At 39.5% G+C, this 27637-nt stretch overlaps 1 protein-coding gene across 3 annotated transcripts; it reads right to left on the bottom strand.

Annotated features, from left to right (window-relative positions):
* Window positions 1–10: 10 nt before the first annotated feature.
* MPHOSPH9 (M-phase phosphoprotein 9) lies at window positions 11–27637 on the bottom strand. Of its 3 annotated transcripts, none has more exons than XM_082066074.1 (24): window positions 27405–27637; window positions 25064–25193; window positions 24012–24162; window positions 22550–22639; window positions 19111–19631; window positions 17913–18036; window positions 15806–15896; window positions 14423–14529; window positions 13875–14000; window positions 12632–13068; window positions 11546–11704; window positions 10510–10597; window positions 9064–9279; window positions 8175–8222; window positions 7739–7803; window positions 7344–7445; window positions 6648–6785; window positions 5781–5956; window positions 4848–5012; window positions 4408–4528; window positions 3687–3790; window positions 2676–2887; window positions 2097–2165; window positions 11–1001 (listed from the first exon to the last, which is right to left on the bottom strand). In XM_082066074.1, exons 2-24 carry the CDS (start codon window positions 25165–25167, stop codon window positions 900–902), a joined length of 3516 nt encoding a protein of 1171 aa, XP_081922200.1. In that variant the 5' UTR covers window positions 25168–25193; window positions 27405–27637; the 3' UTR covers window positions 11–899. The 3 variants fall into 3 exon arrangements, with proteins under 3 accessions (XP_081922200.1, XP_081922201.1, XP_081922202.1); XM_082066075.1 differs by having other exon boundaries at window positions 12632–12912; XM_082066076.1 differs by lacking the exons at window positions 22550–22639; window positions 24012–24162; window positions 25064–25193; window positions 27405–27637 and adding an exon at window positions 21999–22095.

Here is a 27637-nt window from a genome sequence, read left to right as displayed (position 1 = left end):
GAGGAAAGAATCTAATTAAACATTTATTTAATATTAAAATACAAACCAAAATATCAATGTCAGACAATAATTCAGCAGCATGCCAACTAGCAAATGTTTTTTTGGTTTGGTTTTTTTTACAAAGAAAAAACAAATGTATTTTCACAAATACAGCTCGGAGTTCATTTGGAAAGGTGTGCGAGCAGAACACTGGCATATTAAAACAAACTTGGGTGAAGTAGTTACGGTCCTGGAGCTGCTCGGTGGAGGCTGCTGCTGGTCTCACGAATCCCAGAACTCGCTGCCACTGTTGGGAAATATCAAATGATTTCGAGCAATATTTTCCTAACAGGCAGCAGCAACCGAAGCAGCAAAACACGTACTGATGTGCAGCCGGCCCAGCCAGAACGAAGGTATTGTTCACAGTTTTGTCACAATGAAAAATATCCATGTCACAAGGCTTAAATTAAAAGGATTTACCGTCCATCAGGAGTTATCTTTAACATAGGTTGCTTTTTGTATTAAAGTTCAAACTTCCCTATTGGCTAATATTTACATTATACCATAAATATTTATAAAATGGTGAGGAAAACCAAGTGCAAAAGGGTAACACTATCATTTTCTGAAAACAAGCTGCCTTTTCATTTCTTATTCTTGTTATAAATCGAATATCGCTATTTAAAAATAATTAATATTTCTAAAAATATTACAGGATAAACATTGATTTCTCAAGTGTAACAAAAATATGTTTAAAATATAGGTGGCTGTTCAAAGTACAAAATATTGCTGTTTGTAAAGGGTAACATGGTTGGAAAACTACTATTGAGGGTTTATAAAAATACAAACCAATCTGCATTAACTGAGTGCATAATTACATAGTAGTGCAAACAAAAAAAGCATATTTGCATTCAGGAGAATTGTCAAAGATTTGCAGAGGTACGTAAAACATGGAATCTTTTCAGAGTCATGCGTATTGAGCCCAGGTCTCTATTAATCCTTTCCAAGCGATCCTCCAGGGCTTCCTAAAAGAAACAGAGAAAGAAAAAACAATTTAAAAAATAGATTTAATAACATACAAGAAAATCCAATGATCCTTCTAAAATGAAGAAACTACTTTTATTCCTATATTCAACTGGTATCCCTTTTGGCACATGACTCACATTCTGTTAGCACTTTAAAAGGAGAACCACACCTGCAAACATTTCATATTATAATATTGTTACATAAGTGTGTGCACTTCTGGGTTCTTGGATTTTTTTTTAGAAATTGTTTCAGCTATTTTGGTGTTTGTTTTGGGTGTTTTTTGGGGTTGTTTTGGGGTTTGTTTTTGGTTTTTTTCCGTGTAACTTATGAAACCCAATGAGATAAACTTGAGAAGAATTAGGACAGGCTGATTGTTAGCGAGACACGTTTAGGAAAGATCTGACCACTTGCTGAGTGGCAGGATTGACTGTTCCAATTGAGAAATTGGTAACAAACCCTGGGATTACAATTTGGGAAATGCTGAAGCTGAAGGTTTTGCAGAGTCCTCTAAAGCACAACTTTGAGACACTTGTTTTTATTCCAGGAGTCGGCAGAGCTCTCCAAAGAAGGCGCTCTCCTGTATTCCACCTACATCACTTATTTTTGCCTCCTCATTTTCTTCTTTATACTTTGAGACGGACAGAAACGAACCTCTCGTTGTTATCACAAGAACAGACTATGGCAGTAATTTGGAAAAATAGATACTTTTTCTTTATATGCATATACATACACATATACAAAAGTTGTCAGTTTGTGGCAGGGCAATGGAAATCAAACATTTGCAGGGCTAATTATTATTTTCTGAATCACTTGTATACAATTTATTCAAACTTACACCTTTTACAGAGCAATTGAGAGTGTTTATAATTAATTTGCAGTAACCTCCCGATTATCTTCTAATGCAGCAAAGTCCAGGGAACCAAGAACATCTCTGACACAGATTCAAAGTTCAGTCATATTCAGGAACCCAGTGGTACAGAAAAATCCCCATAGTAATCGTGCTTATTATATAGCAGAACTTTCACTCACACTATACATTGCTCAAATTGGGGAAGGGCAACTTAAGGAACAGTCATACATAGAAGCTTTTTCACCTGATTTATTCTTGCTTGCAAGGTCATTCTTCCACCAGAACAAGGTATTCGACTCAATGCAGCCTCAATCTAATAACAGAAAACACTTCAGCTGTAAATTACAGTTTCAAGAGCAAATATAGACCTTCTTCACTAATCTTACAGAGAGGTGAGGTGTATAGATCACAGATACATGTCTGGTGTTGGTTTTAAACACTGACTTATTTTACCATATAAATCTGAAACAAAAGTCACCATCCATGAGCATACAGCCACTTCGAATAGAGCCCTCTCAGTTCCCAGAACAACCTTCCTTGTTTGAAAGGCTGATTTAAAGAATTGTCCACTAAGGATGGAAGTTAACTCACTCCAAGCCTTCCATCCATACTGTGTTCATGTTAAAGTGACTGTCCTTTAATGCAGTTAGGGACAGAAAAGGACTGGAGCATGGGGAGCGGAGCAGGGAACGATAAGAGCACATTCCTGGGGTAACACAAGAAATTGTGCATTGATTTCATCGGTGTTTTGCACAGCTACATCCCTCACCTCTCGTACAACAACTATGTTTCCTCCCAGCTTTAAAATAAAGATAATCTTTGCCTGTTGCTTTTCTTGAGTCAGCTCATCGAAAAGCCTCTCTGTGTCGGCCAGAGTCGCAATCCTCGCTGCGTACTTGAATTCCCCCTCGCAAGGCAGTGGCACTGGCTCGGATTTTTGCGTTGCGCTCCTCTCGTCCCACTCGGTCACCTTCTTCATTCCCGTATTGATGGATTCAGCACAAGAGTTGTTTCTGACACCTGAGTGTTGCCTTCCTAACAACAAGACAGGGGTCTTTTTATTTCTTTTGTCATTATCTGTGAAATCATTACATAGGACAGAAACAGCAAGGAAAGCAGCGTGATCTTTGAGGTACATCCACTGAGGACAGTGACCAGCAAAGCCTCGAGCAAACTTCTCAGCGGAATGTGAAACATTTGTAGGGGTCATCTTTCAAACCATCTTTATCATACAGCATATTTTTTTGTTAAACAGATTACTGTACTCTGCTAATTAAGAATGACTTTTACTGGTACGTTTTAAACATCACCAAGTAGACTAGTTGTCATGAAAACTCTCGTCTCAATAAATGCATTAATAAAAACAAAATAACATTGTGACAAGAATTACAAAAGTGATAAAATATTTGGTTCCACCGATCATTGCGGAAAAAATCCCCAATGACTGGCTTTATTCTAGTTACTCTTCGCTATCTGTAATGCAATGTTTAGCAATAGAATTTTATTAGGATGACTGAGTATGTACATCTTAATACAGCCCCTCCTAAGAAATGCATTGTGTAACTGAGTTAAGCATATGAAAACATATTGCCCTTCTTTCTCAATTTAATTATTTTTTTGTTCCATTGTGTTTGTGCCCACACACAGATACATAAAAATAAAATACTGCACGAATGGTATTTCTCTGTCTACAGGAATAAGCCAAGATTTAGAGCATTTTAAAAAGTTGGACTCCATAGAGGAAAGTGTCAGCATTCTATTTAAGCAGCTGTTAGCAACGCGGAAGAAATTATGGTAAAAAAAATAGCGAGTTCTCCCCACTTTGATAGATTACCTTCCACATCATCTAGTGAGAGAAACTGGAGCCTTTTTCTTGGATTATTGTGCTGTAAAGTAGATGAAGGACCAGCTTCCAGGTCATCTAGAAGTATATCAAACCTACAGAACAGGAAGCACACGACAATTACTTGCCAGAAATGATGTAGCAACCAATACAATATTTTCTACTTTTTCATGTTTTGGTTAAATAAACAAATGGTTTATCAAACGATTGCTATTCCACAGGCACTGCAAGTCTCCCGATTACTGCTAACAGTACCATACCCTGATTTACCCGTTTGCACACACTTCAATCTCACAGCTACATAAGTTCCCAAACTCTACGAACACTGCCAAGCAAAGATCTCTATAGAAACCATAGTATCTAGTACAGTTAGCAGAAAGTCTGTGTATTTTTTAACGTGCTGGTAGGTGCCACAACGGGTAGGCAAGTACTAGTTTAGACTTTTATTTTCATCTCCTGATAAGCAGCACATAGAGCTGGACTTAGCACACAGAACAATTCTGCTGTAACTTCTTTGTCACTGGTCAATCTTGTGTCAATATAAACCCAACGTCTCATCTTGGTGAACGCTAAAGATGGGAAATCAGTCTTGATTTTTCTTGCCAGATTTTAAAAAAACCTAAAATTTAGTTTTATATTCATTTTAAGGCTGCATATACATACCGCTGCTATAATAATGATCAGAACACAATTATGTTCGGAAAACTGGTACCTTGTTACTGTGTTTTCATTTTTGCTGAGCAAATGGCTGAATCCAGGAGAGAGGTTTTCTCTCGGAGATCGTTTTGGGCTGTACGTCACAGACACTGGTGCCAACATGATCTCTCTCCTTGCTGCAAAACACAAAGTGTGTTTAAATACCTAAAATTTCTCGCAGTGCTGTATCTCCCACTTGTGATCAGACGCTTACATCTTAACAGAACACTTTTCAAATGCCTGTGTGTTTGCTTAAATTAGATGAAAAGTGCAACGCAACATAGAAAAATGAAAATAAACTTAGAATTCACACATTTTCTATTATTATAGACAGGCACTTTTTTTTTCGGACTGTTAGAATAATCCTGTCTTCATTTTTCTTTCTTCTAGAGCAGCCTCTTATTATTTGCTTCTGCTCTTTGAGTAACGGAAACCAAGCGTCAGAAAAGCACTTACTTGGAGTATTTGCTTTCCTGTTGGAAGGAGGAAGGGACGACGACCTCTGGCTGGCTGGCGAGCTGTAGCGTTTCGGTCTGTGGGGGTCTTTGCCTTTCTCTGGGGATCGGTTAGCAACTAGAGAAGCTTCAACAAAGCCAACAGTTTGTCGTCGATTGGATGTTTCTATTTTAAGAGGAAAAAGTTATCATGTTAAACAGTCTTTTTCAATACCAGAACTCACAAATACTCTCCTGTGCCCTGCTTCTGGCGTACAAAGACTGCACTTAGACTGCCCCGCGTCAACAGATTTGTGCTGTTCTGTTCAAGTCTCACGTCCTGCTCATCATATTCATGAAGCAGTTTAACTCATGAAAAAGGTGCTTTGCAATACATGTGGGAGAAACGATGCTAAATAGCACTGATTTAATAAAGAGACAGCGGAAAGCAGGACAAAAGCATCTTTTGGGAAAGAGGGTTTGCGTACCTGGCTGAACCACGTATATAAGCATTTAAGAAGGACTCAGTGTTTTCTAATTACAAGGCTTCCTGAACCACTGTTGTCAGAACCGCTCGGTGCCGTCCCGCAGCACACACACCAGCTGCCTTAACAACATTCTGATACAACACCATGAGAACCAAACTCAAACGGACGTACAGCAGCCAGAGCTTTGTTGGGACTCCATTAACTGTTTATAAATACTGAGATATTCTTAGTAAAAGGACATTAACTACTCTCTAGCTTGAGACCTTTGCATTCCCTCTATTTTAAACAAGTCGCTTAGCTATATCATTTTGAATTTTCTTAGGAGCACTCCAGAAGTTCACATGCTAAAATTGTTTTTATCCCATCGCTCAAGCCTAATGGACTTCAATGCTGAGAATAACAAAACCAAAAGACATGCTAACAAAGGAAAGGCAGTGAAGTTCACGAATATAAAAAATAAAAGTTACTAGCTGATGCGTCTTCTTTTTCTGTTTGTGTACCCCAATCTTTAAATGCTTTTCCTTCTTCGAGTTCTTTAAAGGCTTTTATAATTGGTGCTTCTGACATCTCATTTTCTTTCTTTTCTATTGTGTTTGTTGAAGAGTCTTCTTGTGAGGAGTCTTTTTCAGGAGGAGAATGGTGCCTTAAAGAGTGGAGGGAAAAAAAAGATCACATTTTTTTATTTTATTTCATATATCCAAAGACTAGCTGAATAAACAAAAGCCTGGAGAAATTCAGTTGGAGATTTCCAGTCGTCAAGTCAAGAATCTTAAGGGCGCTTTTTAATTTCAGCCAATTGCGCTATAGCCAATTCAAGAATCTAAAGTAGAACAGAGCGAGTTAAATTTGGTGACTTGACATGTTCTTAGAACCAAATGCGTCCTGACAGAGGCTTTAGAAACTTCTGAGTCAGAAGGCAAACTACTAAATTACACCCTAAATTACACGTGAAGCTTCACGCTGGTGGAAAGCTGCAGCCAAGCACTACGGCTCACATCCAACACACCAGAGCGTGCCGTGTCCTAACGTGGAGTAGAATTGGACAAGAATACGAAGAGCATAAAGACACTGGCACAAGATGCAGCTGAAGCTTTCTGATATTTCAAGGGAAGTACTGAAGGCTGCAGCTGCTTGTTTCATGCCAGGTTCGCAAAGGAAAAACGCTGGGGTTTTTTTAAGGAATTGTATAGCATTGACAACATTGAGACGTTTTTTAAGAACTCCATTAAACTCGTACAAAATCTAGAAACACAAATCTAATCAATCCTGGATAAAACTATTCTTAGATGTGTTCAGTTTTCCATCATAGTGGATACGGAAGGAACCCAAGTCACCTCGAAGGAATGCAGGTTTCCTCTAATCTGTTATCTTTGGGGCTCTCCTGCGCCTCCAAAGGCTGGCCGGTGAAGATGGAATACTCCGCTCCTGGGATCAGCCACTTGCGCCTGCTGACGTCAGGAGTTGCCAACTTGCTGTGGGAACAAACCACTTCAAATTTATGAAAGGCTCTGGAGTTTTTTCTCTTTTTTTAAAGGAAAAAAAAAATCTAGCTATGTATTCTAGATAAACAGACACAATAATAAATATACTATAAACTTGTGGAGGAAATGAGTGCTTTTTAAAACATATTTGTAAAGATACCTGTAGAAACAATCTCTAGACACATCAAATGTAGTAATCAGCTTTCCAAATCAATGACACAAAGAAAACCCCTAATGTCTAATTGGACTATGAGATTTTATTCCTGAAATCTTTGTTGAGCACAGGAACCCCTGTTCGGATGAGCAACTGAGCACAAGCAAACACGCGGTTAGGAAGACTAGAGACAGTCCACCCAGTCACACATTATCCAAAGTACTTCTTTGCTTTTAATAATTTCTTGGCATATGAAATCTCTGGATTACATCACACACATTTCATCCAGTTTAGGCTATGGACTGACATCTTCTTTATCCATTTTTAGCCAAAACCCACTAAAAAGTATTCGAAAACACATGACCTGTTTTCACGTTGTTGGAATATTCACTTACTTGGCACAAGAGGTTCTTAAACGACTTTCAGTAATATGGCGAAGTTTCAACGTATTTTCATGTTCTACCTGCTTGAGCTGAGCTTCGAGTTTTGAAATTGTCCTAATGTGGAAGCAGTGGAGATGCATTATAAGGTGATTTAAAAGACATAAAAGAGATCATATTTCTTAGAGTTTACTATTTTTTATTCAGATATTCTGGGTGAAAGAGAAGAGCAAGAGCAACCACTACATTTTTATCCTAAAATAAGATTTTTTACAATGTGTACAAAGTAACATAAAGCACCATGAAAGGCTTCATAAGATGTAATTAAAAGTACAAGATCCACAGCCTTCATAATCTAGGAGTAAATATTTCCTATTGTTAAAACAGTAGTAAGACAGCTTCACATTTACCTTTTCAGATCAGAAATCTGCGTGTTTGCATCAAGCAATTTGTTTTCAGTTGCATTTAACGTGTCCTACGAGCACACAAGGAAAAACAAAGTAAAAAGCTGAGAAACTACAGAAGCGCATTAAAAGAAAAATGAGTAACTGTACATCAGTTTGAAAATGATTTGCTAAATATGCTTCCCTATTGGAAAGGGAGGTCCATTAAATTCCTTTGGCTGACTTGGCAGTACTTTTGGTGTCTCCGACTGGAAAATGACACATTCCAAACTCCCTCCCTTCCCCTTCCCAGGCTCTGAAGATGTAGTAAGAAGCCATCAGGTAAAATAAATATGAATCTTTCAGTTTGATCTTTTTCAAAATACCCAAGTTGACTCAATTCTATGGCACATTATCCCATATTTTGCATGTCTGATTTTTTAATTCACCAGCATGTACTTACTTTTACTCTTTCATGTTCTTTTCCAAGGGACTCATATTCTCCTAAAAGCTAAACAGAGAACACACAAACTCACGCTGAGACTATAAAAAATTATCAGTTTTGTTAACTGCGATCAAATCATCTAAATCACTTGTCTAACAGGCAGAAGCACTACAAGGAATACAGTGTATTTTAATAGTACTTTTTAAGTTCTAGCATCTTCTAATTGGAACAAAAAAGTTAGAACATGAGACAGAGCTACTTGCACAATGTCTTTTTCATTTTCAAATTATTTATCGCTAAAGAAACTGAAGGAGCTGAACGAACCGGTAAAATTCCTCAACGACTTTAAAGCTGACTTGGTATTTTGAAATTTTAATCGTAAAAAAGGAGTTAAAGCATGAAATAGCTCTTCCAGCTAATACCCATTTTCCCAATCCATTTAAACATTCCATAAAGCAGTTACTGAAGAATCAAAGGAATAATTCTTTTGATTGAGTCTAAAGTCATACACAAAAATAACATTTTAGGAAGCTGTGATGACTTATGAAAGAAATTCAGTCCATTCCCACTAAGCCCGAGAAAGGAAAAAACAACTTGTTCCAAAAGAATGTCCTGTAATACCTCTAAAACTAAAATGAACTAATAGCACATGGAGTAATAAAATACCAGAGACAGACGCTGACAAGTGTTATCACATCAGGTAAACACTTGCTGTCTTCGATAACTGTTTTTAACTGTTTATTAGGTCTGTAGTATCACCTGCCACCCAGCCTGCTAAGCAATCAACTAAATAATTTCTCTTCTCTTAGTTGTACATTAAGACTTTACAATGTAAACTCTACGTAGTTTTCCAAAAGCCAGGACTTACTGTGCAACTGTCAACACCACTGCTCGTTTTCCTACTTACATTCTGAAACATTTTATTTTCTTCCTTTAGCCTTGTGTTTTTATTATCGGATAACTTGTAAGCCTTTTCAAATGCTTCCTCTAGATCTTTAAGCCTCGATTTTAGCCGACTGATCGTGTTGTCCTTCTCCTTATTAGTGGTGCGCATTTCTTCAATGCGTTCTTGCAAAACTTTGGAAGTGTTACTGACTGCACAAAAGCGTTCTCTCCAGTCTGCCTGGAAGAGAAAAAAAATCATTATAATCCTTACCTACCAGATTTTTATTTCAGTACAAAGCATAATCTAAAATACTCTGCATAGGAAACAAGGGTACATCTGTATATTAACTAAACAAGATTTTAGCTCATTTCTGTGATGTATAAAGAATCACAGAAACGACTGGGTTGGAAAAGACCTCAGAGATCATCAAGTCCAACCCTTGGTCCAACTCCAGTCCGTTTACTAGATCATGGCACTAAGTGCCATGGCCAATCTCAGTTTAAAAACCTCCAGGGATGGTGAGTCCGGCACCTCCCTGGGCAGCCATTCCAATGCCTGACCACTCTCTCTGCAAAGAATTTCTTTCTAATATCCAGCCTAAATTTCCCCTGGCAGAGTTGAAGCCCATGGCCCCTTGTCCTATTGCTGATGCCTGGGAGAAGAGCCCAATCCCCACCTGGCTAGAACTGCCCTTCAGGTAGTTCTAGAGAGTGCTGAGCTCACCTCTAAGCCTCCTCTTCTCCAGACTAAACAAGCCCAGCTCCCTCAGCCTCTCCCCATAGGGCTTGTGTTCAAGTCCCTTCCCCAGTCGTGTTGCTCTTCTCTGGACCCGCTCCAGCACTTCAATCTCTTTCCTGAGCTGAGGGGCCCAGAACTGAACACAATACTCGAGCTGTGGCCTCCCCAGTGCAGAGCACAGGGGAAGGGTCACTGCCCTTGTCCTGCTGACCACACTCTTTTTGATACAGGACAGGATACCATTGGCCTTCTTGGCCACCTGGGCACACTGCTGGCTCATGTTGAGCTTCCTGTCAGTTAGTATGCAGTCATAAGCAAAAAGGTCTGCCCTAGCCAGGAAGACTGTAGAAATATACTTAGACAATATTTTTGTCCCAGTACAGACGAGATTTGCTTTTATCACAGCTCTAATAAATCAAAGTGAAAGTAATTATAAAAAATAAAATAGAGACATCATAAACACATCAGAATAATTCACTGTTAAACTTCGTTTGATGCCTGATAACCTGGAAAGGCTGTTCATAAGCAAAAGTGATGATGATTCAAGTAGGGAATCTTAAGAAACTCAGCGAGATAAGTCACGGGTGTAACATATTGGCTGATGACATATATTAAGGAGAAAGGTTGAAAATTTTAAAATATATATATATGGAAACACAGATCTCAATAATGCACAGGTGCATTCTCTTACCCTTTTAGTTAAAAAGCAACTTAAGAACATACACTTACCACTTGATTTTCTAGCATTTTATTCTTATTTTCAAGGGCTTTTATGCGAGCACTTGCTTCATTCAGAGCCGCATCTAAATGGTCGCACCTATTCAGAAGACAGAGATTAGAAAAATCTCTTGCAATTTTAAGATAATAGATCTACAGGCAGTGTCTCTGCTGGGAAGGGCTGCGGCAAACCGGGAACACGTGCAGAGATCCAGATGGCTCAGAGAGGAAGAGCCGCAGAACCAAAAGCAGCTGAGATGCACCAGAGCAGAGCTCCACTTCAGCTAATTGTTGATGCTGTGCGATAATTAATGACTGAGATCATATCGCAAGCTACTTGAACTCCGTAAGTGACTGCTCAGAAGTCACTTTTAATAAAGACGACACACCAGAGCTGTACAAAAGAGTCCCAGCTACCCACACTCTTTTTCAATTATTCTGAAGGGCACACATTTTGTAAAGTATTTTAGCTGTCAAAGCTTGTAAGATGTATTTAGACTAGCGATAATGATATAAAAATCACATCAGATTTTTCTATATAGCAAACATTCAAGCTATAGCTAACGGGTATAGATGAGGCACACACGCTCCCATTGTAATATCTGGTCAAAGAGCATTGACTGGCAAATTGCCTTTAAAAAGCGAACAATAAATTCCTGTATCACCTGTAATTTTTACATGAAAGGTAAAGAGGGACGATGTTCACCAGTACAACAGGCGATAACGATCTTACAGCACAGATTTACAAACTGTTTAGGGCTACCTCAGCCTGCCAGCCATTCTTGAGCAGAATTTATACTGGCAAAAATCAGGTCAAACAAGACTTCTGGTCCAAACATCACACTTGCTGCCTAACAATCATTTTAAACAGCTGCATTAAATGACACAAAATTTATAATTAATAGGAAAATATTAGCATCATAGATGCACAAAATGTTCAGAATTGCAAAGTGACAAACTTTTCAAGCTATTCTAAACAAGCATGCTCAGTTTTTAAAGCAGGAAGAGTACCATGTCACAGAGGAAGAGGACAATTAACAAACAGTACCTGTCAGCAAGATTTTGATTGATTTTCTCCAGGTCTTCAGATGAAGCAGTTCTATGACTTGCCTCAAGCTGCTGCTTCAAGCTCTGTATCTCAGAGTCATAGTAAGCGCGTAGATCAGCTACGTGGCGAGCATGCTTTTCCCTCAAGTTCTGCCTAATCCTATTTTCAAAATTAAGAACAAAAACAAATATTTGCAGCTATCCACACGAGCATGCGCTGCCGTATCCACTCACACGTGAGAAACTCAGCGCATAAATCTCTCTTGCAGAACTTTGTTGCATTCGTACGAAAGCAAAGAAAGTTGCATCACCTAAGGCAGTGGTGTCCGACACCTAAGGCTTGCGTAGAAGTCTTCATATTAATAATATATACAAATATATACAACTACAAAGCTTTCCCTTTTTTTCCTTTTTTTGCTATGCACTAGAAACTATGCACGCAAAATTAAAATATGATAGTTCAGACACTGAACTATCTTGAAGCCATCACCCCTTCATAAGCCCTCACATATGCAATATACGCCCCAGCTGCTTGTCCATGTGCCAATCATCAGAGCGGCAATAACGAATGGGGACTGTTTGTTTTTCCTAAGTATGGTAATTCTGTGCTTCTCCCACCATTTGACTCCAAAAAGGAAAATATAACCCCCACAGAACTTTGAAATTCTCTGCCTAAACTGCCTCCCTCATACAGCCTATGAAGGAAGAATGTATTTTAATGTATAAACAGAAATAACCAAAGCATTAAAACACAGCAAATTGTTTTGCCTTCCAGTTAATGCCTTGACATCCAAGGAAGACAGAGAACAAATACTTTGCCTTAGATTAAATAGCATGGTGTAAAGAAGATTAAATAGTACAGCCTAAAGACAGACAACTGTAAGTCTTGGGAAATGACTGTTCTATTTATACACCATCTGCAGGGGAGAAGAATAATAAAAAGGAAAAAAAAAAGCAGCCACGTCCAGCTATGTCCTAAGCAAACGCAACTCACATTTTGTTTGTTTCACTACTATAGTTAAGTTTCATTTCTTTCATGAAAGTACCAACTCTACAACTTTTAAAAAAGAAAAAACAAATTACTTACTTTGACATTATCACAGGATCTTCAACAGATGTCACTGAAAGGCTGCATTCTGGCAAACTGCTATCAGCACACTGAGTAACAGAAGACGGAGTTAGAGTCAGTGTTTCTTCCTCCTCGGCGTTGACTAAATTCTCATTATTAGCATCCGTATATGCCATTGGAAAGGGACAGCTGGTCTGGTGTTCATTTTGGAACGGGTGGTTTCTCCAGAGGTCCAAATGCGCAGCTCTGCTGCTGGCAGGATACTGGGGAGAATCATCTAACTGAGATGAATTACTCATCTGCGAAAAAGAGTCTGTGTCACAATGACTTGAAAACCCAGGCTCTGCCATAGAGTCTGGAGAAAAAGGAGTCGGCTCTTCAGGAATATTGAAAAAACAGCGTCCTGGGTTCTGCTGACCTGGTTTCATGTGCAGGGTTGGGTCCAACGTCAAGATCTAGGAAATAAGTTATAATGCTAAATAAATTGTGATTTAACTTTCGTTCTTGGAAATGGAGTTTATCTGAAGATATCAGCAATTCATACAATACACGGCAGGAATTGTATTGAATATTACTACAATTATTTGGTAGCGGCAAGCAGGATGAAGTGACCTGTAACAGCTGAGATGACGATACACATTCCCAAGGTTTGCAACTTGAATTTCTAAGTTTCCGTTAATAATAAAAGACATATCTAACATCTGTAGCTGTCTAGAAAACCTCTGAAATCTCAGTTATGTAAAGAGAAGGACCATGATGCCTTCTTGTAAGTTCAGATCATAACTTTGTACAGCTACAAAAATCACTTCATGGATTATATTAACAAGTTAGTCACACAGTAGCCATCATTACTGGATTTTGTACAAGACCAAAAGCTGTATAAAGAAATAGATATGATAAAGAATATTTCCACAACCTGCGCCTCTTCTGTTTTATGGGTGGAATGAACTGGTCTTACGGGAAGTAGTAAGAAAACCCCAGTCCTGTGACTGCAGTTCCACCTGCATTTCAGCAGCTGCAGCCTCGGCGTGAGCAGATTCCTCCTGCGCCATCCTCAAGGTTGTGCAGCAAAGGTCCTTCTCTACCCAGCGTGTTCTTGGAGGTTCTTTTCGCTGGATCCCTTCCCGGTCTGGTTCGTCACACGGCTGCACAAATTGCTGTCCCAGCATCATGCTGGAGGTGGCAGCAGGAGCCAGTGAATGCGAAACCAGCCTGTAACCCATCGCATCCTCAGACCCAGACACACAGAAATGACTGTTACCTCTGGTGGGTGACTGGACTGGGAAGAAGGCATAAAATTCTGGTCTGGCAGCTGCTTATTCTCCTTTTGTCTTTTATGATAAATATCCTTCAATGACGAGAGCTTTGTTTCGTCAGCAGAAGACAACTTCAACAGGAAAAATTGCTACATTAGTTGATATGAACACAATCCTCCACCTCCAATATAGATAAACAAGTTGTAGGTGAGTTTAGCTAATAAATCAGTTAGAACTTAATTTAGTAGTTTTTAAAGGCAGCTTTATTCAATGCAAACAATTTTTAAAAGAGTCTTTAATGAGGCACATCCACCTTTAATATACTAGTTGGTTTCTTTTTACCTTTCATACACCGATTTCTTTCAAATGACAAAAAGTGGTTAACAAATTCCAGGCTACTTTAGTGAGAGTAAATGAAAAACAAAAAACCAGAATATGAGAGACTGAGCTAATGAAAGAGCTCACAAGGAGAAGTTCACATCTTTCCATTGCAGAAAAAAGGAAAGATGAGAAGCAACTGTAAGACAACTTTTAAAACACATGCAAAGTTTACCTGATCTGGTGATACTTTTGTGGAGAAAATATCAGCAAACTCACTTCTGAAATTCTCTGGTAAAGAATGATACATCTCCTTTTCATCTAACTTCCAGTATGAAAGCCCTGATAAGAAGAAACAATTAAAGAAAAAACATTACAGATTTCAGGGTAATGGCTATAGAACAGGAATCCCAAAGCCCATTAGTAAGATTTTACTTTGTAAGTTTACAAGAATGCTGTATTAGTTATTTGCATCTATTGCTTAAGAATGTCACTCAAGCATTTGTTACCAGAAGTTACAAAAAATCTCAATGCAAAGCACAGGCCTCATGATCAGTATCACATCACACGACGTCAGTAACGAAAGCTCTAAATCAGTGAAAACGCAGAGATTTACTCTTTTGTGTGCAAAGAACAAATCCTCATTTACCACAAACTTTCATATTTCTACTGATTCTAGTACAACGCTTAAAGCTCATGTTATCCAAGGAATAATCCTCCACAGCCACTCGGTATCACAAACTCTTCAGTTTGGTTCTCAGCAGCGCTCTACAACATGCAAAAAGCAGACTACCGGGACTAAGGGATGGCACGAGAGGAACAGATACAGGCTCAATCCCGTGGCAATTTCTTATACGTGTCCCTCTCAATGGGTTCTGAAGAAGCAATCAATATACACAGTTTGCAGGGCTGCATCTCTGTGCCCCTGTTTGTTACCAAAATGAATCCACCCTGTTACGGTTAAAATGTGTGAATTAGTTGTTTGGCTTTCACAAAAACAAAACACCACGACAACAACAAGAAAAACACACAAAAAACCACACACACATCACAGACACACAAAAAACCCAACCGCCAAACCCCCAAAACCCACCACAACTACCCCTCAAAAGCAAAACTAAAACACAAAAAAGCAACACCCCTCACCCCGATTAAAGAATCACACACACTGCATTGTTTTGTTCTTGTTTATTCACACAATCACCGAATCCTCCCTTTGCCCTACAAGAACTATAACCCCGTCACCATGCACTCCTGCCACTACTAGACCAGCGATACTAATATTTGAAAGGTTGCTTGGTACCCCACCACGACTTTAGTAACAATTACATTATTGAAAGAGCTTCAAACATAAAGCTCAGCTTTGAAATATTGAGAAATCTGAAGAAAGAAATCGCTGCATGTCCTATATCTGCCAGCAGTGACATGCGGGAGCTCCTATCAGCTCAAAATGCAGAAGCAAGAAGAGCAGAATTGTGCCATAGCAAAAGTTTAATAGCTTGTCAGTGCTCAAACCCTCCTCAGCTTCCCAAAGTTGTTGGAGCTGCATTGTAGCAAGAGAGTTAAAAAATGAGAATTCAAGAGGAAAAGAAATGTAAGTGCAGGAAATTAACTATACCTGAAGCTTCAGACACTAAGGAATTCGGACTTTCATTAGGTTGGTTGAGGTAAAAAGTGTAAGGTGGCAAAGCAGCACCGCTATGGTTTGTCTAAAACAAAGGAAAAACAATTAATAAGGAAAATTGCAAGACAAGGAAGGAAAAAAAAATTTTAAAAGGGTACCATTTTTTAAAATATTGCATGTAAATGTTATTAGTCTTTTAAAGCAAAGAGATTAAATTTCACTATACAGCATGATTCAAACATATACAATTTATATTGAGGGCAATCACAGTCAAAAGGTGAAATAAGCTAAGCCACACAATTTAAAGACACTGATATTTTCCAAGTTATCCGCCTGTCTGTTTGTGGAGCATTTTTGAGATTAACTGTTAAAAAACGTGCATTCTGGACAGCCATCTAAACTTTCTTGCTCCTTACGAGATGCAAGTACGTAACGGGATGATCTACCGAAAAAGGGTTACTCTTCCCTCATTTTAGGATTGGAATTTCTTATATTCAGCTGTTATGACTCCACCTAGCACAAAGCGGGAGGTGAACCGTGTCTGTCATTTCCGACAGACAAGATACTACACACCCTTCTTCTCCTCACTCCAGACTTCCTAAGCAACCTCTGCAGCTAATTACAGAAACTTTGAAAAGGGTGGAACTAACACATGCCAAAAAAATTTCACGGAATTAAAAATTTGCTACAACTCTCCTGTTCTTAATCAAAGGAAGAAGCGTCATTGATGTAACACAGTGATACAAGAACAACTGAGTAACGGCAGCTGGCTTGAAATTCTCATCTCACGTTGCTCTTTTCTACTGTACACAGGGCTTTTTGTTCCAACACAGCAGCTTAAGAGTCATGTACATGGCAAATTTACACAGCTTATACAACCGAGGACTACAACAGGAAAGGAACCATTGAGTCAACACAAAATAAAAAAGAATCTAGAACTAAAGCTTTTGAAGCTGTTGCATGAAGTACCATCTCACCTCAAAGCTATTTTGTCCCTCTTAATGTTTTTATTTAGGTATTCTCCTTTGCCTAAGGAGGAAGAAAGGAAAATGAAGGGGTATCAACTAAATTCTTACAAAGGAATAGAAAGATAAAGGTATTTTCAAAAGCTGAGAGAGAAAAGCAACAATCCACAGCAGATAAATTTGACTCCTGGTTTGAAATATCCCCTTAGAGTAACAGCTGACAAGAGAAGAGCCAGCGAGTCCAAGCCGCTGCTCCTGCCCTTTCTGGATCACCCTCAACGTGACCACGGGGAAGAAAACAGACCCTGCCTTGAACCAAGTGACTCATATTTGCTAATTCTCCTGTCCTCTTGTAGGTGGAGTCATTCACAGAGTTTCAGGAGTTATTTCCTTAAAAACAGCATAAGGAGAGAGGTTTGTGACAGTTACTACAGCAATAGGCATTACTACAAATGCTTCTAAAGAGCTGGTTCATTTCCTAAATGTCTGCTGGGGGGGTTGGATACTTTCAGCAACTAGTGCTGTAGCTGTGCTTGGAGCAGTTCAATTTGGCCAAATCATAGTTATACACAGGCAGAAAAGAATGTATTATTCTGATAAAAAAATACAAAAAAAAAAAAAGCTTGGATTTTAGCATAAGAGGCTGCTAAGAACACTAAAAAAGCCCAAACCAAACTAAGCAAAAAAATCCTTGTGCCTTAAAAATCCCAATGTGGAAGAACACTGTCTGTCCTGAACAAAGTGGCCAATGCCTTCACAAACAGTCGTGTGTGCCAAAAGGGACATTACCAGCTGAAATCAAAGGTCCTTCCAAAAATTATGTGGCACAATAAATTAGCATGACCCGAAGCTTTAATTGAGAATGTGATTATTATTTCTATAAAGAAAGAACATTTGCCATTTAGGTAAATTAAGGCAAAAATGAGGCAACAAATAAAACGAGCCAAAATAGCCATGTGAGGAAGTACAGAATGATCCAAGAAGTAAACTCTGACCATATGAACTTCAAACATATAAATGGGAACCCCACTACTCAAATGCTTAAAGCTAAGTATGAAGGCACGTGCTGAACACTGAAAAAATACCAGTGACAAGAATAAAATTAGAAAAACGTCATAAAATAAAAAGATACTTACATTCTCAAGGGGTAATTTCTTTGCTTGCTCATTTTCATGCATAGAGTTCACACATACTTCTTCAGCGTTTATTCTTTTTGGTTGGTTTTGTCTCAACTTTTGTGCCCATGATGTTAAAGATTTACTAGATGGTAAGAAACACACACATACACCCTAAGTACATGAGCCCTTTTCAGTGGAGACACGAATGATTTCAAAAGCTGTCTTAGAAAGGTTTTTCAAGCTGAAACACACTCTTGAATTGAGCTTCTCTAGCTCTAAGTTTCCCTGGAAGTCCATGAATTGCAGCTACTCACTTCATGGCATGGAAAAAAAGCCAGAAGGGAATGTATCAATGGGGGGTTCTGATCTACCCTATATGCCAAGATAACACATTTCCAAACTAATTTCTCTAAAGAAAGTCGGTTCTGTGTTTTATCACATACTAGCAAGATGCAAGTTCATTTTCACGACTCTCTGTTTTTACAAATGAGGGAAAGTTTTTATCTCTGCAAACTCCTATCAGGGACTCACAGGCAACTCGCTGCCCACAAGGGCTCTGATACGGCTCGTGAGCACGTGGAGCCGCCGCCACTAGAGCCCAATCTGACAGGGAGGGTAAAGTCCATTGTTAAATTCTGTGCAACTCCAGCAGTCCTTGGGCAGTGCTGTTCACAAATCAGCTGGCCAGCCTTTCAAAAAAACCCTTGGTAGATCCACCCACCTCTTGAATAGAGCGAAACAACAACAAAAAAAGATCAACCCCAAAAAACCCACCACACAACAAAAAACTTCAAACATGTGGCTGTTGTCTGATACAATTTCTTACTGTAATGCATGCATATAAACCAGCAAAAAAGACTGGTTGTGCACAACAGCAAAGTGTCAGTCGTAACAAATTGAAAATCAACACTTACAATTCTGGTGCACAGATAAACACTGTGCAAACTGGATCTTAGCTAAAATTTGCAGTACAAAGCAGACTTCACATTCTCCCCCCCAACATATCTACAAGAGAGAAACACTGCAGATGCAAATATGCATCACACAGAAACGTTAGGCTAAACAAATAACTTTCTCTACCAAGAAGCATAGTATTTTTTTTGTTTACAATCAAGAAATTCTATGCAATTCTTTCATGTTTCCAGTTACCATCAGCTATTTACTGAATGGGGATCGTCTACAGTAAATTAGCATATTTGGGAAGTTGATCACTTACCTGGGTTTTTTTCCACATTGAGCCTCATGAACTTTATGTTCAGATTCAGCAGGAAAAACTAAAATATCGCTCCTTCCCGATAAAAATTTTTCCTCTTTTTTTGGGGGGTGAAGTTCTCTTTTCTTTTGAACACCGGCTACCGCTGCGTCACTCTGCAATACTGCTGCATCACCCTGTCCTTGCGAAGTTTTCTCCATGCAGTCTGTGCACTTGATAACGTTGTTCGATGTGCCAGGGTTCAGTTCGGAGGCAGAACATGTACCGTGCCCGCTATTCACTGAAGCATCATTTCCAAGACATTCCTGATGTAGATCAGATGCATTTGGCTGACTTTCCGCCTCATTTGATCTAAGTTGATTGACAATGCACTCGTTTTCTTCAAAGACTTCAGAACGCATCCCCATTTCGCTCTCTAGTGATGAGAAATTGTCTGGAAGCTTGGCAGGCAAACTTCTGCTCTTGCCGGCACCCCAGTTGCTGGTCTGTAATTTCACCAACTGCCTTATCTCATCCTGAATCAGCTACAGGAAAACAAAAGGCAACATTCCTATGAGATCATGCCACAAATCACATTTATTTTTTTATGCATCTTCATGTTAATAGTGAGAGAATTTCAAATAACTCACATTTTTCAATGTGTAGACATCTCATGCATAAAGTAGACATACGCTAACAGTAAAATGTGCATGGTAACAATTCTGAACTCCATGCAGTGAATTACAAGTCTCAGTACTCACTTATTAATGTAAAAAAATCACGCATGCATGTATTCACTACGTGCCTTCAGAACCATAGTTACCCACCAGCCAGGTAAAGAACTATCAACAAGCGACGTGTGTATCAGAAGTGGACAAACGTATTTTGCTAAAGTTAAGCCTAAAAAAATTTATGACTTGGAAATACATTTTTAAAGATTGCAAGGATGCTTTAATGGAAGAATAAACCATATCTATTACACTAATAGGAATAATGTACCTCTGTAAGATTATTTGCGTAAAACTTGACTTTAAAATATCTGATTTAGATAATATGTTATTAGGCAGTTCATATAATACAAAGATCTACATTTTGCTTGTTTTGGTATCTGATGGAGTGGAGCAAACCTGTAACAAGATCACCAGATTAAACAGGTTACTCCTTAGTCTACAATGTCTGCAAAGAGTTATTTCAGTATATTTCCATCAGTAATATTTTTTTAGAAGGTTTACAGTTGTGCCCTGGCAAACAGCTCTGAGAAACAACAAACACTTTTGGCAAGGGCTACAAAAAGATTTCAGGTAGTGCCCATGGCCGCGTCCTTCAGGCAGCGACCAGCACTTCTGCAGAGTCCTACCCGGATTACTGACTGCGTGAGCGCACGACTCTTACTGCACAAGACCAGAGGATGTAGTTGTTTTCAAGAATACATTTCAAACTAATTCCCTCAGGGGGTGAAAGAAAAAAGAAATAAAGAATTGCAATAATTTTACCATGGAACTCTAATACTATTTTTTTCACAGAACTACAGTACATTACCCACATACAAATAGCAAGTGGAAAGCACAAATTGAACAAAAGTCATTTGTTCTCAGAAAGTAAGAAATAAAAAATAAGACAATTTCAGAGGAACCTACATGTAACACTAGTCAGCACCAAACTTAATGTTTTACTAACTTGTGATAGAATTAACTATTGAATTTCAGCTCAGCTTAAGCCAAAAAGAAAAAAACAAAGCCATAAAAAAATAAAACAGGGATGAAGTTTCTGCGACAACGAAGTTTTTTGTTGTGCTGATGATTTCAATCATGACCACAGCAATCATTTGCATTTTAATTCTGTGATTCAACTCTGACAAGGAAAGTAGGGAAGGGACAACAAAAGGGAACAAACAGAATTGGGGGGGAAACCTGATCAGATTCTCTGCTGACATTTAATCTCTGTTATTAATACCTTGTGTGGGAAAAGTGAAAGGCTACTATTCCAATTAAATAGCACTTCTCTATGCATAGTCCCAAATAATTCCAAGAGAAGAAAAGCTCTTGAAAAATGAGATGACTTCTCTATAGTCTAGGGATTGTAGGTAACCATTTTTTTAAGTCCTCTTCAATAAAGTCTGATCTCAGGATTATCTACAGGTGGTGACAGTTTGTCATTAGCACACTAGTCATCTAGGGTATAAATCACACAAACCAAGGACTGACCGCACGGATTCCAAACTGAACTCAAGGTCTGCTGATCCATATTTTCACACGGATGAAGATGTATTTTTATAAGCACAGTGGGTCTTTGAACACAGCGCAGTGCAAGCCTTATCTCAGAGTCAGGTCAATGCTAATGCAGCATCTTGCTTTTCCACCCCAAACTGTAGATTATTGGGTTTGCCTTTTTCATCACTCTTATTAGAATGGGTTGAGCTGCTTGTATGTCAGTATTTTCACTAGGTCACTGCTATACCAGGTGAAGTTTGGAATAGCTCCATCTGTTTTCTTCTAATGCACTCATACAACTAAGTTATAGCTGTTGATTTTATATTTAGTGTGGCAATTCATGCAGTTAGTAAATCCCTGCTGATACCACAAGCTCAGCTCTTCCAGAGGTAGCCTTTCCTATTCATAAAGACAAAGACCGGCAAAGCCAACACAATGGATTAACAACACGTGAATCAAACCACTACAGCAAGAGGAAGGAAATACAAGAGGAAGGAAACACCAGTGGGACAAAAATGATGAGATGGGAGCAGGGAGAAACAGGAGAAAGGATAAAAGGACAGTACCTCGTTAATTCAGTTCAGGAACTGCTGATTACTACTAGTGTAGAGGGCGTCAGGAAAGGGAAGGGAAAAACAGCAACCAAAATGATGAAGACATTAAGCATTATATATTTATAGAATTACTGTCTCTCATACATACATATACATGTCTTCTGTTTTACTGGATAAATATGGTTCAGCAAAGATGTGAATCTTCACGTGGGTCATTTTGCATTCTTAGAAAGGAGACTGTTCAACTGAAGGGTGAAACAAGTTACAGTGAATGTTTTCCTGTGCTACTGTCTAGATGAGGGAATGACAAGTTGCATAATATTTTCTAATGAAGAGAAAATTAGAAATGATACAGTCTAACAGTTAATAAAAACAGCTTGTACCTACAAAAATCCAATTATCGTGTGGGCATTCTGAACCAAACGTTTGTGAAAACAGAACAACTGAAAACAAATAATCTAAGAATCTTTACTTCTGAAATGGTTTCTACCAGTTATTTTGTTCATTAGCCAAAGCTGTCTCAAATATGCATCCTGTAAATTGACATTCCAGTCACCCACTTCCATTAACTGCCGGTTTGATACACTTACAGAAAAACATAGGAGTGCCAGAGGCCGTAGTGTATTGTTTTAGAGGGGAGTAGTGGGGAGAAAATCAACATTCAGCCTAATCTACCTACATAAACAAATCATTACTTACTTGGATTTGATGGTGGAACTGCTCTTGCTGGGCAACTATTTGTTCCTGACATTGTTTTTCTACCAGTCTCAATAACTGTAGCCACCTTGTCTATTAAATCACAAAGTAAAATAATTAAACAACGGTCATGATGCATCACTCAGCTTTTACTCTAGATACACAATAGTTTTACAATCTTATACTTGGGTGTCGACATAATACAAAGTTTCGTAACAGCACTGTCCTTGTCCACCCCATAATACATGCAGCCCCCTGCATGTCAATCAATGGAAACAATTCGCTATGAACGCACTCACTTCAAAAAATGTCCCTCTAGGCAGCAAGATAACACATCTCTACAATTTGAGTTTCGTTTAAAAAAAACAAACCAATGAACGAACAAGGGAAAATAGTTATTCTAATTTTTAAAAAAATCAAATTACTCTGAAAGTAGAAATAGCTGGCAGGAAAGTACTGTCAAATGCTGGAAAAGTCGCTTCCAGTTCAATGTATTATAGGCAATTTTAAAATTGATAATTCAACATCCCTATGTCCAGTGAACCATTCGCTTCAGTAAGAAACTCTTCCCTTCGACAATCCAGCTAAAGTTCCCAATGCAGAACCATTTAGTGAAAACAAAAAGATAGTTTAAAAACCCCAAATATATGGGATTCCTAAAATGTGGTAAAATCTGAATTTTAACAACTATTTTATGCTAATGCTTATGGAGCCTGATACTTGAAGCATAGGACAAGGGACACAGAATGCATGTGCATAGACACAGACATCTATATTCTTTTCTCGGAGCTGCTAAAAAGCACCAAAATAAGCATCTGTCAACAGACAGTTTGATGGACCGTAGCCAGAAAGCTCAAAAATTCTGTAGGCACAAGCCCATGGTGTGGAAACCTGATGTTCCTCACGGAGACTAAAAATAATGATAAAATTTAAAATAAAAAAGGACAAAACATTAAAAAAAGAGCTTGAGAAAATTAGCTCATTGAACCTACATTATGATTGTGGTGTTGTTTTAAATCTGGAAACAAACTTATCATCTACACATCTTCACAAATGGAATCTATAAATAGTTCAACTAAAACAGAGCCATTTTTAGAAAGAAATCTTCTAATTCCTAGCGTCATTTCAGGGAAGTTTGAAGTGCTACCGTTTCAAAGGTTTAAATTTGTCAGTTGAAAAACTTGCAATCTTTAAGTACTGTAACTCTAAAAAAAATATTCACATCTGTATTGGAAAACACCAAGATTAAAAGCTGAGATATTGTAAAAAGCTAAGATGAAACTGCAATAAAATCCATCCATGTGATTTGTTCATACATTGTAAAAGGATTTGTCCCATCATGAAGAATAAACACATATATATATATGGATCTTACTGCTAAATGATATCATTAGATCCGTCTTCCAAAATGCAAAGACAATAAATTAATGCGTGTATTTTTTTAATAAACCTTAACATCAAATACCTCACAGCTCCTCACGATTTCTGAGTCACCATCTCCAATGTTGTGGATGTCTTGCAGGAAGGAGTCGAGCAGCCCAACAGACCCAGACATTAATGAGGATCTGGTGTTCCCTGAGTAACCAGAAACTCCATTGGAACTGGATGAGGGACTCCTAGCGAAACATGAGGAAAAAAACATTTCAATTATTTATTGGGCCAGTTGTACAACAAAGTGGCCAAAATAACACATGCCACGCAGCCATAAAAGAATTATACACTTAATTTACATTGTGACTCTCATCATGCTGAAAAAAAAGACCAATACCTTCATAAGAATAAGGATGTTTTACAAGAAAATGTCAAAGAATCCACAACATGCTTCATTCTTATCCTACATACCATTAAAACACAGTAGCTTTCCAAGAGAGACAGCATCATCAGCACAGATATTACTGCACGCTAGTACCACTGTCAATAAATACAACTTTTCTTCAAACCTATGTGCTTCTTCATAGATTCTGAGGTCGGATATTTACAGAGAGAAGCTTCTGCGTAACGATTTATGAAATCCAAGACTACGGCCTCCATTTGAGAGTTACACACGCAGTAAGCGACTTGTAATTCCCATCTTAACAGGTCAGTCAAGAACTTCTCCTAATCTGCTGCTTAGGCCATTAGTCCACCTTTGCCCTTGTTATTCACTGGGAAAACCTTGGGCACTGAACAGAAAAACTGTTCAATTTATCTAAGCTGCTGATCTCTACAAATGACTTGGCGTAATGCATGATCTTTCCAAAAAGTCATGTCTTATAATTTGTCCAAGACAGGTTTCCTGTCCTGCATTCTAAGAGACACAACGCAATGGAAGTTACTAAGTTTAAGGGAGACTTAACAGTTCTTTCAGTAAAGCTCTTCTCAGTCAGGATTATACCTGCAAATTTAAAAGACCACTAAAATATATTGCAGAATATTACATATAGTTTCACCTTAGTAACAACGTTACTGTAAAAACATACTAACTGAGCAGAGTAAAAATAATAAAAATAGTTGTTGGGAATGCCTTCAACACATTACCTGTTACAACTGAAGTTGTAGACAGAGCTGTGGGTATTTCTGACATCAGAGTCTGCAGAAGATGAAGGGATTTCTTGTCCAGTATTCACATCACCCCTTTCCATACCTTAGGCTCAAGTATGACATTACCCTGAAAGTATAAAGAAGCATCACCCTCTTAATTTAAGAAGCCATTTGACTGCATTGTTTGAAGAAACATAATTTAAGAGATGGATGTTTCAGCCAAATCACCCCAGAAAGTGACAGGATTCCAAAAACAACCTCTCCTCCTTGCCCCACGCTGTGTTTGCCAACAGGTGCTACATAAGCAGCCTTGTACTTGCTGCGACTCCTACAAATCCCAAAGAGATTCCTCACTGTGCGTTACACACCTAAACTGGGCTGTAAAGGGCGCCTGAACCAAACCATTCCAGGTACAACAGCATTTTGTTTGATTGCTGTTTAAATATGAGGTTCCACTGTTTTTGAGACTTCTGTGAAACACAGTTAATAGAGAAAGGGGCTACTGTCAATGTGTTTAGATCTGCTGAATGGGAGTCCGCGTCTTCGCTGGAAGAAACACACTTTAAAAACCTGAGACCTACTGAGTTAAGACTACAGTTAACCAATTCGGCTATACAGCTGTTTGTGTATATGATATTTGGCTTCTCTTACTACAGAATGCTTGTTTTATTATTAGTATACAACATCAATTTAAAAAGATTTAAAACTGTTTTGAGCTACATTTCTTACCAATTAACAACGAAATGTAGTCAATCAGGAATCCCATAGCACTTAAAACCAGCAGCTGGTTAACTGAAAGCATCATAATTAAATAAATACTACTTGTACAATGGTCTTACAACAGCAGTTTACAAGAACGGCTGTAGAGAGACTAAAATATTCTTCCAGTTTCCACACTTTCACCAAGAAAACACTTGAAATACATTGATTAATCAGTTCTTCTATAGTGCTTATTTCAGCATCTTCTACACCCTGGTGAATCCATCCTGTGTTCTAACACTGAAGAAAAACCTTACAATCATTTCACGGATGGAGAACAAGAAAAGACATTAAGAAATATTATCCTAGTGGTCTGTGATAAGACTAAGAATAAATCCTTGGTGCCTTAAAGAAGCACACCACCTTCCAAGTACAACCATTCTTCTTTAAGGGATTGCAAGGGCATGCTACTGGCTTTAGAGATGTAAGTTTTCATTATTTGTATACAGATACACATATCCCTTTGGCAGAGCTTCTTGGGATAAATTAAGGGAAATACATTTTTTTAAAAAGGTGCCTTTCTTCTTTTTCTAGTGGTCAGAAGTCCAGAAAACTTGAAGGTTATCAGGCATCGAACCTGACAGATAAAGCAGAAGCTGCAAGTGCCTCTGGAGCAGCTCAATGGTGGGGGTGCATCAGCCACCCCCACCTCCCCAGGAGGAAATCATGGGTGGCCTATCGCAGCAGCACAGCGCATGGGTGGGACTTCGCTGTGGCAGAGCCTCATTTCATAACCTCATTAGAAGTCTGTTTGCACTAAAAAAAAAATATTAAGTGAGCTATAACTGGGCTAAGGAACAGCTAAGCTGTCATCTACTGTTTCCATAGCGCAGAACAGTCCTCATAAGGCCAAGCTGCTACATAAAGGAGCAGGATTATAAAAATAAGATGCAAGATATTTCGACTTATCAGTGCAGATTTAGATGGAAACAGCCGGGGCAGCGCAGCCCCGGAGCCCGCGGTTCTGCGCCTCCTCCCGGGCCGCTGCGATCGCTGCTGCCCCTCGCAGAGCGCGCAGGGGTGACACGGCACCTCGGTCCCCCTGCCCCACATCTCCCCGAGAAGGGACAGCGAGCCTGTGTGCTCTACAGCCCCGCTCCCCTCAGGGAGCTCCCTCGCCCCCGTCCCCTCACAAGTGGCCCCTCCCGCCATGTCTGCCCCTCACGGTAGACTCTCCTCAATCAGTGACCTGCTCCCCAACTCCGCTCAACCCCCCGGGTTCCCTCGCCTCATGAGTGACCCCGTCCCTCCAGCTCGCCCCCTCAGGCTCGGTCACCCCTCACCCTCGGCTCTGCCTCCCGGGTTCCCCTCCCCCAGACCTGCACCCCCACTCACGGACTCCGCCCCCACCGCCCTCCCTCAGGTGAAGCTCCGCCCCTACACTCCCATTCGGCAGCTTGCCCTCGAGGTCCGGGATGTTGACAGCGCCGCCGCCTCGGATTGGCTGCGACGCCCGCCACTCATCGGGGAAAGGGGCGGGGCGGTGGAGGCGGCCTCGCGGCGCTGGGATGCGGCCAAACGCAGAAGCGCTGCCGGCTTGGGCCCCGCCAGCTGTCCCCGGAGCTCGCCCGGTTCCTACCTGCATTTCCGGGAGCCCACGAAGAGGCGTCCGCAGCTGCCTCCTCCAGCGGCCGTTAGGCGGTAAACAGGCGCGGCCCACCGCCTCCTTCCCGGCGATTGGCGGCCGAGTTTCGAACGTGGTGGGGTAGGGGGCGCTCGAGGAAGAGCCCAGCTCGATGATTGGCCGTCTTGACCGCGCGCCAGGCCGCGCCTTCCGCTCTGATTCGCTACGTGAAAAAGTACGCGCGCCGC

This window comes from Streptopelia decaocto, assembly GCF_964273445.1.
Source record: "Streptopelia decaocto genome assembly, chromosome: 15".
NCBI classification, from domain to species: Eukaryota; Metazoa; Chordata; class Aves; order Columbiformes; family Columbidae; genus Streptopelia; species Streptopelia decaocto.
The sequence above is the reverse complement of the archived record's forward strand: the minus strand, read 5'-3'. Positions and strand labels throughout refer to the sequence as shown.

Coding starts and splice junctions, on each gene's coding strand:
- MPHOSPH9 (XM_082066074.1), bottom strand. CDS start 25,167: ATGGAAAGGGGTGATGTGAATACTGGACAAGAAATCCCTTCATCTTCT. Junction 6,786..7,343: donor TTAAGAACCTCTTGTGCCAA/GTAAGTGAATAT, acceptor TTGTTCCCACAG/CAAGTTGGCAACTCCTGACG. Junction 1,002..2,096: donor TGCAAGCAAGAATAAATCAG/GTGAAAAAGCTT, acceptor TGTTTCTTTTAG/GAAGCCCTGGAGGATCGCTT.